This window comes from Dama dama, chromosome 18 (assembly GCF_033118175.1).
Source record: "Dama dama isolate Ldn47 chromosome 18, ASM3311817v1, whole genome shotgun sequence".
Lineage (NCBI taxonomy): Eukaryota > Metazoa > Chordata > Mammalia > Artiodactyla > Cervidae > Dama > Dama dama.
In genome coordinates this window covers 47875588-47889675 of record NC_083698.1, presented here as the reverse complement: position 1 = coordinate 47889675, position 14088 = coordinate 47875588, and the positions used below count along the sequence as shown (strand labels likewise).

At 40.5% G+C, this 14088-nt stretch overlaps 1 gene segment (V, D, J or C); it reads left to right on the top strand.

Annotated features, from left to right (window-relative positions):
- The first annotated feature begins 6365 nt into the window (after window positions 1-6365).
- Window positions 6366-8655, top strand: LOC133073025 (T cell receptor gamma variable 8-like). The segment is given in 3 exon segments: window positions 6366-6969; window positions 7734-7915; window positions 8054-8655. Coding segments are annotated over 2 exon segments (642 nt in total).
- The last annotated feature ends 5433 nt before the right edge of the window (window positions 8656-14088 follow it).

The following is a 14088-nucleotide window of genomic DNA, read 5'->3' as shown; positions in this document are numbered from 1 at the left end:
CATTGCTGGTCACCAGAAATAAGTAATTGTGATCACTGCTTTGATTAATATGTCCTCTCCTCTCAAAAGAACACTTGAAACTAAGCAAAATAACTCCTAGGTACCCTGCAGCTGCAGCTCATGAACACCTCTGCCTATTACACCTACCTCTTACTCTTCCTCATGAGAACAGTCTACTTTGTCGTCATCACCTCCTGTGTGTTTAGGAGAACAAGCATCTGCTGTGACGGGAAGATCTCGTGAGAGGGGGGTGCTACAAAAAGGTCAACTTTCCTTCATCATCTATTGTCCCAGAAACTCTCTACGTTCTTGGTGGGTTTAAGATATCTCAGTTCATAGGTGTGTTTATCTATGATGTCATTATTGTGTAATAGTTTTTCAAATCACTGATTTTCATAATAGGCACAAAAAATTTTAAAATATCCAGAAGTCCCCTTTGTCTCTGTACTTTAATTTCATGAAATCTAACCAAGGTAAGAAGCAGCATGGCAACCGATCTGTCAAATTCAGCACTGATGGAAATAGTAGTCAACACCACAGCTCTAAGTCTTTCCCTGACATGGTAGTTACGGTGCTTCTTTGGAGCACTGGCTCCAAGTGAAACTACTGTCAAACGAAGGTGCCCAAGTTCCTTTTCGTTCAGAGTCACCAGATTCAGACCCATTGGTTTGGGATGTTCCTATGGTGACAGGGTGACACCCAGCATGACGTACACTGGGTGTGCTCAGATCTGTACTAGCGTCTCACAGGCACTGCCCCTGCCCTTCACATTAACACCATGAAAACTGCACCAGCGCCAGAGGGGCATCGAGTGGAGGGTAAAGCGTGCGGACTCTGGCCCTCGTGGGCTTGGGTTTAAGCCCTGGGTCTGTATGAGCATCTGTGTGACTCGGGCAACTAGTGGAAGGTCTCTGTGCTGTTATTTCCTCATCTGTGTAATAGAGCTGCAGTGACTCGATGGGCATGAGTTTGAGTAAACTCCGGGAGTTTGTGATGGACAGGGAGGCCTGGCGTGCTGCGATTCATGGGGTCGCAAAGAGTCAGACATGACTGAGCGACTGAACCGAACTGAACTGAACTGCGCTGTCTCCTGGACCATGTGGAACTGACGAGTTAATGATGCTCCGTCCCTGCAAGTCCTCAGCAACGTTACAGCTTCTACTGCTGGTGCCTCTGCTGTAGAAACAGTGGATTCCACACATACCCATAAGCCCTGAAAGCCATCTCTAATCTCATTTCCCCTGCAGCCAGGTTAGATATGGACAGAGCAGGAACTCAGTATCTACTCTTCACCAGGTGGTTTTTTTAGTCCTCTAACTGTAAGGAAGGTACAGTTACAGTTCACAGTTTACAGTTGAAGATGTGGAGGTATGTGCTCGTCACAACCATTTTAGAGCTGGGTCTCTCTGATCGCCAAGCCTGTATTTTGTCACCTAGTATCTCCAGTTGACTGACAAGAAGTGGAGGTCCCAGAGAGTCTATGAACTATGCCCAAAGTTAAACCCAGAGCTGTGCCAGGAGTCTTCATGGGCCAGGTCCACCTGACTTAAATCCTGCTGCTTTTTCATTACACCAGTGGCTCTCTTATTATAGCTGTAAATAAATAATTACAGTGACAAATAAATAAATAATACATAGAAATAATAAACAGATAAATAAATAACCATGTAAGAAAAAAGTTACCGAGTTCCAGCCTTCATCACACCCCAGGTATTGGACTTTAAAAATGCTCCTTCAGTAATTCTAACGTGCAGCCAGGGGTTGAGGCATCAAGTGATTGGAACTTTCAGCACCGCCAGCTCAGATCTCAGGCATCAAGGAACCATCACAGAGTTCATTACACAAGCTACCACGTGCTTTACGTGGAAAGTTATCTTACCATTCACTCATCAGTTTCCTAAGAAAACAAAATGTATGTACTAAGATTTATGTGCCCGGATGTTCATTCACTGTAGTACTATTTACTGCAGCCCCCAGTGAACCATAATCACCAATAAGAAACTAAAAAGTAAACAATGTCCTGTGACAGACTACTATGCATCTTCAAAAAATATATTTATTTAAAGAAATGGAATATTAATCAGGAAGTGTCATTGAAAAAATAATCTGCATTTCAGGGGCCTTCTAAAATTGTCAGATAATATCTCTGCAAGGATCGAAAAATCAATCAAAACCCTCTAAAAAATGCGTTAGTCTCTACCTCTCCTCCTCTTTCAAGTCATGATTTCATTTTCTCTGCATCCTTTATAGTAAATGAGTGTACATATAAATATATGCATGTATATATATTCTAATTTCCCTCTTTCTGCTCAAAGGTAGCATACAGAATATATTGTTTTGTACTTCTCTCCACTGACACAATCTAAAGCTCCTTTACTGTAAATGTAGGAAGATGCTTAGACAGCTAGATCATATTTTGCTGGTGAATGTGCAATACCTTATAAAATCATTTCCTCATAATACACTACTGTTTTATTCACACATTTTGCTGCATTTTTAAAATGCTGAAATTCTAATAGTGTTTTATGTCATTAAGACTGTGTGTATTGGTCATTTTAATAGATATGGCCAGTGGAGATATCACCATTTTGCATTTGTACCAGAGGTATGTGAATGCCAGGAGAGTGCTGTGAAATGTCAGGATTTTGCTAATTGGATGAGTAAACAGTAGAATATGTTTGCTATTTTAATTTGCTTTTCTTCTATTATGGGTGAGCATTAGCATTTTTCACATATTTAAGTCTATTAAATTTCCTTTTCTATGAAATAATGTTCATGTCCTTTAACCATACTTTCTCCTAGGTAATGATACTAACAAGTACAACACTATGTATGTCTATGTGAACATTTCTAGATGTGTCTGTGTATTTCTAAAAAAGGCAAAGGCATAAAAAAAATGTTCAATTTATAGGACAAGTGAGAAAAAAATAAGTGATGGTATGTTTTTTCCAATTTTCTCTAATAGATCCTTTTAACGGAAAATCTTTTATGTCCTAGAATTACAACAATGTCTCATTTACAACTGGGAAGGCTTTTTGCTTGTCTGTTTACAGTCAGCTTCAGTGCGTGTGAAACAAATTCATGTGAAACCAAAATGAGGTCTCCATTTGAAAATAAAAAAATAAACAACCAGCCACAAGATAGATGAAATCTAACCTAGGTCAGCTCCTTGGTTCTCATGAATTGGATCAGACTTCTCTGGACTATTTTGTCCTCGTCTAAGAGATTTGGAACTATTTCTTCATTGGGAAGGAACAGTGTATTAAGCATAGAAGGCAAGAGGGTAAACTTGCAAATTGCTGAGTTTGGTGCAGCTGATTTCCCCACCAGGGCCCCAGAGGGAGTGTCGCCTGTGGTTTCCAGCTTCTCAGGAACTTCCTGCCCCTCTCGCCCTGGGCTGCCCCGGCCTGCTCAGTGCAGAGAGGAGGGCAGTGGCGGTGGGGAGACTGCTTGAGTGGTTGCAGGAGGGCGCTGGTGCGGCTGGTGGGGTTGCATTCTTTCAGGCTTCTTTGTTCACCTGCTCTGTCAAATGTGGTTGATTTGTGGAAAAGGCTCAAAGTCAAACTAGCCCCTAGTGTTTGGGCTTGTGCAAGGGGTAGCTGGGATGTCACAAGAAAATAAGCACAATTAAACCACAACTTAACTTTGTTCACTTTCAAAGGGTCACAGCTAACAGAAGAAAAGGTCCTTCTGTACAGTACGCGATTGTTATCACACATACTCTAGGCTTTGGGATCTGGATTCCCCATTGTTTCTGTATACAGTCCCTCCAATGAGCTCCTAGGTGATTTGGGAAACTTACACCCAGGATGTTTAGATGCTGCACCTTCAACCATGCTCACGACCCTGAGGGAAAGAGCAGAGAGAACTCCTTGCAGCACTAAGGTCATCCCTGACGTTCCACCAGTCAGCCGTGGTCTTCCATGATCTGTGACTTACTGAGGCTGGTACATCTTGATTCATTTTCTCAGTGCAGATGGGGTGACACAAGACCCGATCCCTGAACCAAGCTGTGTGGACAGATGTGAGATGCTTTCTTCCTCATAAGAACAGAGATATGGAGGCCCTAACCTCATCTGTGCAATGAAATCTCATACACTGAGCCATCTAAATCCCCCCAAAAGGACAAAATTACTTCAGAGTCAACCCAAGCAAGGCTTACTAGGGGCACTAACATCAGATGACAGTGTGATGAGTGAATAGCAGTGGGTTGCTCAGCAATGTGAGCGTGAAGAGCAGCTGTCCCCACCAACCCAGCAAGTCCAGAGTAGGAGTCTATGCCCTGCACTCCATCCATCCAGCCCCAGAGGGAAGCAGGGCTCCATGGCTAAGGTCAAGGCTTCAGCTCGGACAGTCGGACCTCACTGCCCATTCAAGTCATATCCCCATTCCTCTTGTCTCTTGTTTAGCCGTATTTTCTATTAGGTAACTATATTAACAAGTATGCCCCTCATTTCTATGTTTGTCTGTGTATTTCTATAAAAGGCATAGGCATAAAATAATGTTCGATTCATAGTACAAGAGATAAAAATAAATGTATAATTTTTCTATTTTCTCTAATGGATCTTTTTAAAGGAAAATCGGAGAGCTAACATGAGGTCTTTGCCCTCCTAGGAGGACTGGTCACATCCTTCTCATCCAGCCCAAGCATCAGGGGAGAGCTTCTTCTCAGATTAAAGTCATACACTGATGTCTGACTCAAGCCTCAGCTATGGTCGTGGTGTAGACACAGGTTCACTCCCGACACAGGATATTCTCATTGTGATGACACCACTGAAGTCTTGAGGTTTTAGTCCATGGCCAGACCCTGGAGCTCCCTCTCCCCCTCTTTCCATATAAGAAGCTCCCCCTGGGGAGGCCCCAGACTCCCAGGGAGCCTCCAGCTGTACCTCAGTTCTGTGGCCCAGTTTTAGACCAAGCACAGATGGAGCTGATTAGATTTGGGTGGCCAGTTTCCACCCAAACCAGCACCATTTCCATCACACAAGGTTGGATTTTTCTTGAATGACAATGAATAATAAAAGGAAACCGAGAGATAACACTGTCTTCCCATGAAGCATTGAGTTGAACGTTCCTGTTTAACAAAACAACTCATAATATAATTGAGTTCATTTTAATTCAAACTAGCTAAACACAAGGGAGAATGATTTCATAGAGTTGGTTCAAAATAAGATTACTCAGACTATTTTAGGCGATATGTCAAGAGAAAGTGATTATTTCATGATACATAATACAAAATGGTATTTTTTATATGTATTCATGATCCATCTTGTCTTCCTGCTGTAATTCTAATACTTTAGGCCAAATACACAATGCAAAACAAGAAAAATAAAACTAATCATATTGATATGTTCAGTTTTATTACTTTTTACAGTTGTACATATATTGCATGTTCATGAGCTAAAAATCGAAGAGAAATGTAGGATGTTGAAAAAATACTAAAGAAATCTGAGACATGAAACAAAAAATTCCATTCTGCAAATCAAAATAGAGATTTTGCTTACAATGTAATGACATTCCAATATATTAAGAGGTCTTTTGATTAGAAAGACAGCACAAGACTTCTGTAACTTTTCATTAAGAGATCAGACAGTCTCACTGAATATAGGGGGTCCAAGGTTTCCCTGGTGGCTCAACTGGAAGAATCCACCTGCAATGAGAGAGACCTGGGTTCGATCCCTGGGTTGGGACGATCCCCTGGAGAAGGGAATGGCTATCCACTCCAATATTCTTGCCTGGAAAATCCCCTGGACAGAGGAGCCTGTCAGGCTACAGTCCATGGGGTCGCAAAGAGTTGAACATGACCAAATGACTTTCACTTTACTTCATGACACTATCATACGAGCCATGAGCAGGCAAGACTTTAATGTATGTGAATATGGTACCATGTCTGTGAGGTAATACAATAAATACTTTATTAGCCATTCAATAACATCATCAGTGGGTGTCTTCATTTCAACTTTCAAAGAAGGAGACCCATCTGATGACTTTCAGTGAAGGGTCTTTCCATGCAGAAAAAGACAGAACACACCAAATATTTGAGGTGTAACATGAAAAGGCAAAAAGCTACATTTTACTCTGTTTTTATAACAAAGCTTATGTACCAAACATGAGCTTATGTGACAAACATGAGCGGTGACACTGAAGAGACCATGGTTGAGGTCACTCAAGAGTTTATTATAAAGTATTTTAGAAAAGGATCTACTATTCACACACCCACATTTTTGCTTTATGTCTGAACACTGCTGTGGAAAAGAGGACGAAGCGTGTTGGAAACACTGATACAGGCAAGGCCTCTGTTTGCCAAGACTATGGCTGCCTCTGCCATCCTGTCTGTCCCTATAGCAGGGCCCCCAACTACTCCATTCAGTCCACTACTTTTCCTTTCTTTTAAAAAAAAATGTATTTTTAAAAATAAAATTGGCATGAAATATTACATTAGGCTCAGTTACACAACACAACGATTCAATATTTGTACATATTTTGAAATGGTCACCACGCTAAGTCAACATCCCTCACTGAATGTAGACACAGAATCTTTTTTTCCTATAAGATGAAGTTTTAAGATCTACTCTTTCCCTTCTGTGGTTAAATAATTAAGCAGAGTTACGGCTTTTACAACTGACTGTTTACTTGCTCATATTGGAGAGGTTGAAATGGTTCCTTTGGTGATTTGAAGGGACTGAACAACGTGCCCCAAACCGGAGGCACATGGAGCCCGACCGCTGTGACTGGACCACGCCTGTCATCTCAGAAGCTCCAACACACTCGAGAGAAGACCATCCTGTGTGGACCAGAGTGGATGCCGGTACAGATGGGGCGCCTGAGTCCCGGCTCTGCCCCCGCCAGCTGTGGGACCCTGGACCAGTCACCCACCCTCAGTCTCTCTGCCTCCGTGTAGGGTGTAAGTGGAGACAAGGACAGTGCCACCTCCCGGGACTGCTGCCCTTGCCGCCCTCAGAAATTAGGGTTTGTAATTAAATCATGCCTGACGTGGAGACATTCTGGCTACAACAAACAAAACGAACTAAGTCATCTTTATTTAGAAATGTGGGAATAACAGAAAATTTAAAGTAGTTAGGATGATCATGAGAGAAAATGGAGAAGGAGGGAGAGAGAAGTCAAATCAATAAGAAATATAAATAGAGAAATAGAAAAGGAAAGACAGGCGGTAGAGATAGGCAAGAAGAGAGACAGAAAGTGACAGAAATAGAGATGAGGAAGGAAACTGTAAAACAGAGGAGAGATGAAGAGAAAGAGAGGGAAGAAAGTCAGAGCTGGAAAGAAAGAGAGCCTACAAGGGTGGGGTAGTGATAGGAAATAGAGAAGATCTGTGCAGAGAGATGGACAGAGGGAGGTAGAGAAACAGGATGGTAGAGAAAGAACTGGTCCAGAGGCAGAGCTGTAAAGCCATTGGGAGAGCTGTCTAAACCAATGACATAATTAGGGGCACATAATGGTATTATATGCATATGTGTGTGTGTGTGTGTGTGTGTGTACGCACCACAGGTACTTTATTCTTCTGTTGACGGGCACTTAGGTTGCTTCCGTGCCTTGGCTGTTATAAACAGTGAACATAGGGGTGCAGGTATCTCTTAGTGTTTTTGTTTTCTATGGATTAACACTCAGAAGTAGAATTGTTGGATCATGTGGTAGTTTCATTTTTAACTTCTTGGGGAAACTTCCATACCATTTTTCATAGCAATTACACCAATTTACATCCCCACCAACAGTGCACAAGGCGGGCTCCTCCCCAGGAGGAGGGGAGGAGGATCAGCCTGGGATCAGCCTGGTGGTCTTTAAGAGAGATCCTCCCTGACTTCTCTGCCTGTCACTTCTGCTCGGAATCCCAGTCTAGCTCACTGACCGGGCCGGATGCGGGCCGCAGCGCTGCTTCTGGTTGTCCTGGCTCCCGGTAAGTGTGTTGCCTGGATGCTCCTGGAATTTTTTCTGTTTTTTTGTGGCAAGGGGTGGGGGGCGGTGGGGAGAGGGTCGTACTAAGAAATTGGTGCTTCCTCTTCCTCATTATTTTTTGTTGCTTTTCCCATTGCAGTCATGCAGGTATCTTCCAACTTCAAGTTAATCACTAGTGGGACTGGGGAGACTGCTTCGTTCACCTGTGATCTTACACAAGGGGCCACCTATATCCACTTGTACAAACATGAGGAGGGGACGGCCCCCCGACGCCTTCTCTACTACAACTGCTACAAGTCAAAGCCTATGTTTGAATCCGGAATCAGTGGAGAAAAATACCATGTTTATAAGCGCACAGAAAGGCGCTATGCATTTGCAATCCTAAATCTGAAAGAAAGTGATTCTGGCATATACTACTGTGTCATCTGGAATAAGCACGTTGGTTCAGACTTCCTGTACCCTGCACTGGAAATTTTGCTTGTGGCTGCGAATCACAGCCCTGATATCAGCAGCTTCTTCACTTCCTCCCCAATTTCTTTTTACTCTGAACAAAGAAAAACTCTGAACGCAATGCCCATGAATCAAACTTTATATTCCACAGCCACCTTCTCCCTCCCCACAATAGCCATAGTTTTTCCTAAAAACAGACCTCCATCTCCAGTCTGTAGGCAAGCAGTCTGGCAGGCAGCATATTCTCAGCTCTCCCAGAAGCTGGTAGAGTTTATATTATTTTCTATTTAGGAAAGACAGAGAACCTAGGATTATCTGTTAGGGGAGATATTTAGGAGAGGAAAATGGAAAGGCTAGATAATACTGAACCATTCACCTGATGATTATCCAGAGAAAATGGCTGGGAATGGGCATCTTTATTATCCAGGAGTGTGAAGAATGAGAAATAATGGAAGGAAAACTCGGACTTCTTGAACCTCAAGCTGGTATCCAATTTATCTTTTGGACAAACTTACATTTCTCTTACATAATCAGCTAGGGCATGGTTGACCTAGTGAAAGTGTAGGGGAAAAAGTGATTGTTTTAGGTGGTGGTGGTTGGTGGTTCAGTCGCTAAGTCGTGTCCAACTCTTGAGACCCCTTGGACTGTAGCTTGCCAGGCTCCTCTGTCCACAGCAAGAATTCTCCAGGCAAGAATATTGGAGTGGGTTGCCATTTCCTTCTCCAGGGGATCTTCCAGAGCTAGGAATTGAACTCAGGTCTCCTGCATCATTGCTGGTAGATTCTTTACTGACTGAGCTATGAGGGAAGCCCCATTGTTATATTCTACTTATACTCTCTGTTGAAGTTCAGCCCACAGCCAGAACTGTCTTAAACAAGTAAAGCCAAAGCTGCTTTCTACCTCCACTCCCTACCATTAACAAGGCCAAGTGCCAAACTAGAATGAGACTTATCAGATCATAATTTTCTCAAAAATTAAAATTAAAGAACACTTCAGGTGAACAAATCAATGAATGGTATATATTTTAATTGTAAAGTCATATAACCAAGGATTGTGGCTGCCTTATTGGGCTAGGTTTAAGGAAGCAAAATTAATATTGAAATACAGAAATGCCAGCTCACATGTATACGGTCTTTTGTGTATTGGTTCCTCCAAATTTGTACCAGTGTCTGAGCTTCTAGAACAGTGTTTCTCAAACTGTGGTCCATGCACCACCTGCATCAGAAGCGCCTGAATTGGAATAAAAGTGCTTGTTCTGGGTGGCACTCAACACAGTGAATCAGAATCATGGAATGAAGGCTGAAAATGTGCATTTTTTGTTAGGCTCCTGCTGATTCTTCTTCAGATTGATTTGTAAGTCTTGCTGCACCACCACAGGAATGCCTACTAGAACAGTATTCACGGTCTTATCCCCAACCCCAAAGCCCCATCAGTCTTGTTGCATAACGGGTGCTGCTGCTCTTCAGGTCATCACATTTCTCCATCAGAATCTCTCAATCAAAAAAAAAAAAAAAACAGCCTCACACCACAAGTCAAAGCTTCTTAGCTCTGTGACTGCAGACAGCAAGGAATTGGACAGTAAATGCACTGCCTTTAGCTTGCTCTACTGTATCAGCAACCACATACTATAACTATTTGCAGCTTTAGGAAAGCCTGAAGCATAAATATATCTTCATTTATACTTTTCCAATGGTGTTAAGGCTTTGTTCTGCACATTTGATTCCTTGATCCACTTTAATTTGAATTTTCGTGTATGGGCATAAGGTAGCAATATGAATGTGTAGATCCAATTTCTCCCCCAATTACTGACTAATGCATTATTATATCACTGCTTTTCTTTGCATTTTGTGATAACTACTTTTCCATGTACTCACAGAACCCTTATGATCTCTCCCTCAGTTTCCATTCTCTGTCTCTGCTTATACAGGTCAGTTTCTCTAAGGACACAGCTAGAGGTAGAGACACCGTGTATGTACAAGAAAAAAAAGCACGTGTAGGATAAGCAGTATGCTATATGCAACCCGTGTGTGACTGAAGAAATCAGAGGAAAGCAAAAATACTTGAAGACAATGAAAACAGGAAAACACCATAAAAAATCTGAGGTTTACAGCAAAAGCTGTTCTAAGAGAGAAGTTTATAGTGATACAAGCCTGCCTCAAGAGACAAGAAAAACCTTAAGCAAACAACCTAATCTTACACCTAAAAGAATTGGAAAAAAGAACAAATAAAACCAAGGGTAAATGAAAGAGAATAAAAATCAGAGCAAAGTAAAATAGACTGACAACATCATGGGAAAGATCAATACACTAAGAGCTGGTTATTTGAAAATACAAACAAATGGTAAACCTTTAGCCAAACTCATCAGGAAAAAAGAAGAGAGAGAGAGAACTCAAAGATACAAAATTAGACATGAAATTAGAAGAAGTTAACAGCTGATACCACCAAAATATAAACGGCAATAACTCATTACTACAAATAATTACTCAGTACCTGGCAAGAAAATAGACTGTCTAGAAGAAATGGATACATTCCTAGAAATGTTGTAAAAAGTACAGGTTCTCCAGCAAGAATATAAAAACAGGGGGGAAAAATCTCTTCAGCAAGTGGTGCTGGGCAAGTTAGACAGCTGCACATAAACCAATAAAGTCAGAACACACCCTCACACCACACACAAAAATAAACTCATAGTGGCTTAAAGATTTAAACATAAAACATGACACCATAACTGTCCTAGAAGAGAGCATAGGCAAAACAATCTCTGACATAACTCATACCAATGTTTTCTTAGGTCAGTCTACAAAAGTGATAGAAATAAAAACAAAAATAAACAAATGGGACCTAGTCAAACTTACAAGCTTTTTCATGTCAAAATAAACCATAAAAAAATTAAAAGACAACCAATAGAATTAGAGAAACTATTTACAAATGATGTCATGACAAGGGCTTAATTTCCAAAATATGTGAAAGATCACACAACAATAACAAAAAACATACAATCCAGAGGCAAAGTGAGTTGAATACCTTAATAGACATTTCCCCAAAGAAGACATACAGATGGCCAGTAGGCACATGAAAAGATGCCCAACATCACTAATTATTAGAGAAATGCAAATCAAATCCACGACAAGGTGCAACTTCATACCAGTCAGAATGGCTATCATTCAAGTGTCTACAAATAACAAATGCTGGAAAGGGTGTGAAGAAAAGGGAATCTTAATACACTATCAGTGGGAATGTAAATTGGTGCAACCACTATGAAAAACAGTATGGAGGTTTCTCAGAAAATCAAAAATAGAATTACCGTACTACCTAGCAACCCCACTCCAGGGCATATACCAGGACAAAACAGTCATTCGAATAGGTACATGCACCCCTATATTCATAGAAGCACTGTTCACAACAACCAGAACATGGAAACAGCCTAAATATCCATTGACAGATGAATGGATAAGGAAGATGTGGTACATATCTATAATGGAATACTACTTAGCCCTAAAAAGAACAAAACACTGCTATTTGCAGCAACATGGATACAACTAGAGATTATCATATTGAGTGAAGTAAGTCAGAAAAAGAAAGACAAATACCATATGATATTACTTATATGTGGAATCTAAACTATGACACAAATAAATCTATGAAACAGAAACAGACTCATAGACATAGAGATCAGACTTGAGGTTGCCGACAGGGGGAAGAGGAGAAGAGGGATGAACTAGGAATTTGGAGTTGGTAGATGTAAACTATTACACTTAGAATGGATAAACAACAAGATCCTACTGTATTGCACAAGGAACTACATCTAATATCCTGGGATGAATCATAATGGAAAACAATGTTGAAAAAAAAAGAACACATATATGTGTAAAACCGAGTCACTTTGCTATACAGCAGAGATTGGCACAAACTGTAAATCAACTACACTTCAACTTAAAAAAGAGAGAAAAAATTCTCCAAATTTCTCCATCTTAAAAATTAAACATTAAATAAAGTTGTCTCCTGTCCTCTTCACATTCCAAGCTTTTCTGCCCATGGACCCAGTTAGTCTCCTACTCATAGCTTAGTCAGTAAAGAATCTTCCTGCAATGCAGGAGACTCAGGTTTGATTCCTGGGTCAGGAGGATCCCCTGGAGAAGGAAATGGCAACCCACTCCAGTATTCTTGCCTGGAGAATCCCATGGACATAGGAACCTCGTGTGCTATAGTCCACGGGGTCGCAAGAGTCGGACCCGACTGAGTGACTTTCATTCATTGTTCTTTATAACTCACACTTTTAGATGCCTTTTAATACAAACCTAACTTTTATGGTGTTTGATAGAGAGCTATTTTTTCTTCCAACATACAATTAATAGTTCATAACTAATTTTAAGACAATCTATCATTTCCCCACAATTAAAAATGCCTTAATTATATTTTTATATTAATATATGCTTGGAGGATTTGCATTTTATTCATGTTTCAGTATTCTTACTCCATTATCATCTTATGTCAGTAACTTTGCAATAAGGGTTAATAAAATTTTTAAAATTATTTCATATTTACTCTTTATATCAATTTAAAGTAAATATAACTAGCTCACCCCCAATCTTTACAACAAGGAACAAAAAAATAAAATGTTACCTTAAGTCTCATTGGAATTAGTCTATTTATACACATGATTTTAAGAAGAGTTTGCATGTTTATGACATTGAGCTTTTCTTTCATGAATATGATATATCTCTCCATTTATGCAGGTTTAATTTTATGCCCTTTAGTAAAACCTTATATTCTTTCTTCTTATTGTTCTTATATTTAATAAAACTTAATAATTGCATAACTCCTTAGTTACTCTTTTGCATTTTATTGCTTAAATCTTTCACGCATTTTGAAAAACAGACAATTCCTAAAGCTCCTGATAATTCTGCTCATGATCTTGGAATAAGGAAAATCAGAGGACAAGTTTTCAGAAAGGAACTAAGGGGACATCATTCATGGCTACAATAGTGGCAAAGGGTATATGACAGCCCCAAGTACTAACAACTTAGGATTCTCCATTTTTTTTGTGTGGACATTCTGTGGATCATGAGATCTTATTTCCCCAGCCAGAGATTGAGCCCAGTAAAAGCAGTAAAAGTGCAGAGTCCTAACCACTGCACTGCCAGGAAATTACCATTAACTCTCAATTTTAAAAAAAAGAAAAATTATCTAAATATAATTGGCATCTGAATCTCCATCCCCTCCCATTGTGTTGGAACTATGAGCTGAGCTCCTGTGAATGGACAGTTGCCCAACATGACCTCCTCTTCCTTTCATCCTTGGGGCAGAGGAACTGATTGCTCACGGGACTTAGACCATGAACAAGTGCATCTGGAGTAGACATGGGGATAGTAAGAGCCTGTCCTGTCTGGTCCTGGCAGATGGACATCTCATCTGTGCTCAGAGGAGAACTCAGCTGCTTCTGGCAATTTCTTTCCCCCTGCCCCAAGATGAGTGGCTTGAAATTACAGAATATCCACCAAGAAACTTCTTTTGACTATCAGAGAAATGGATATTGTTTTCAAGTTTTAGTTTAAAGAAAGTATGATTTCAATGGAGAGAGAATTCTGAAAATTTCTTCCTTTATCCTAGGAAAAATAATATTAAATAAGTCATCATAGGACTTTTCTCATTTCCCTTTACCTTGGTAAAGAATTGTGTTGCCCAATGAATGGAGAGCTTTGTTCACATTTCTCAAGTACACGTGTG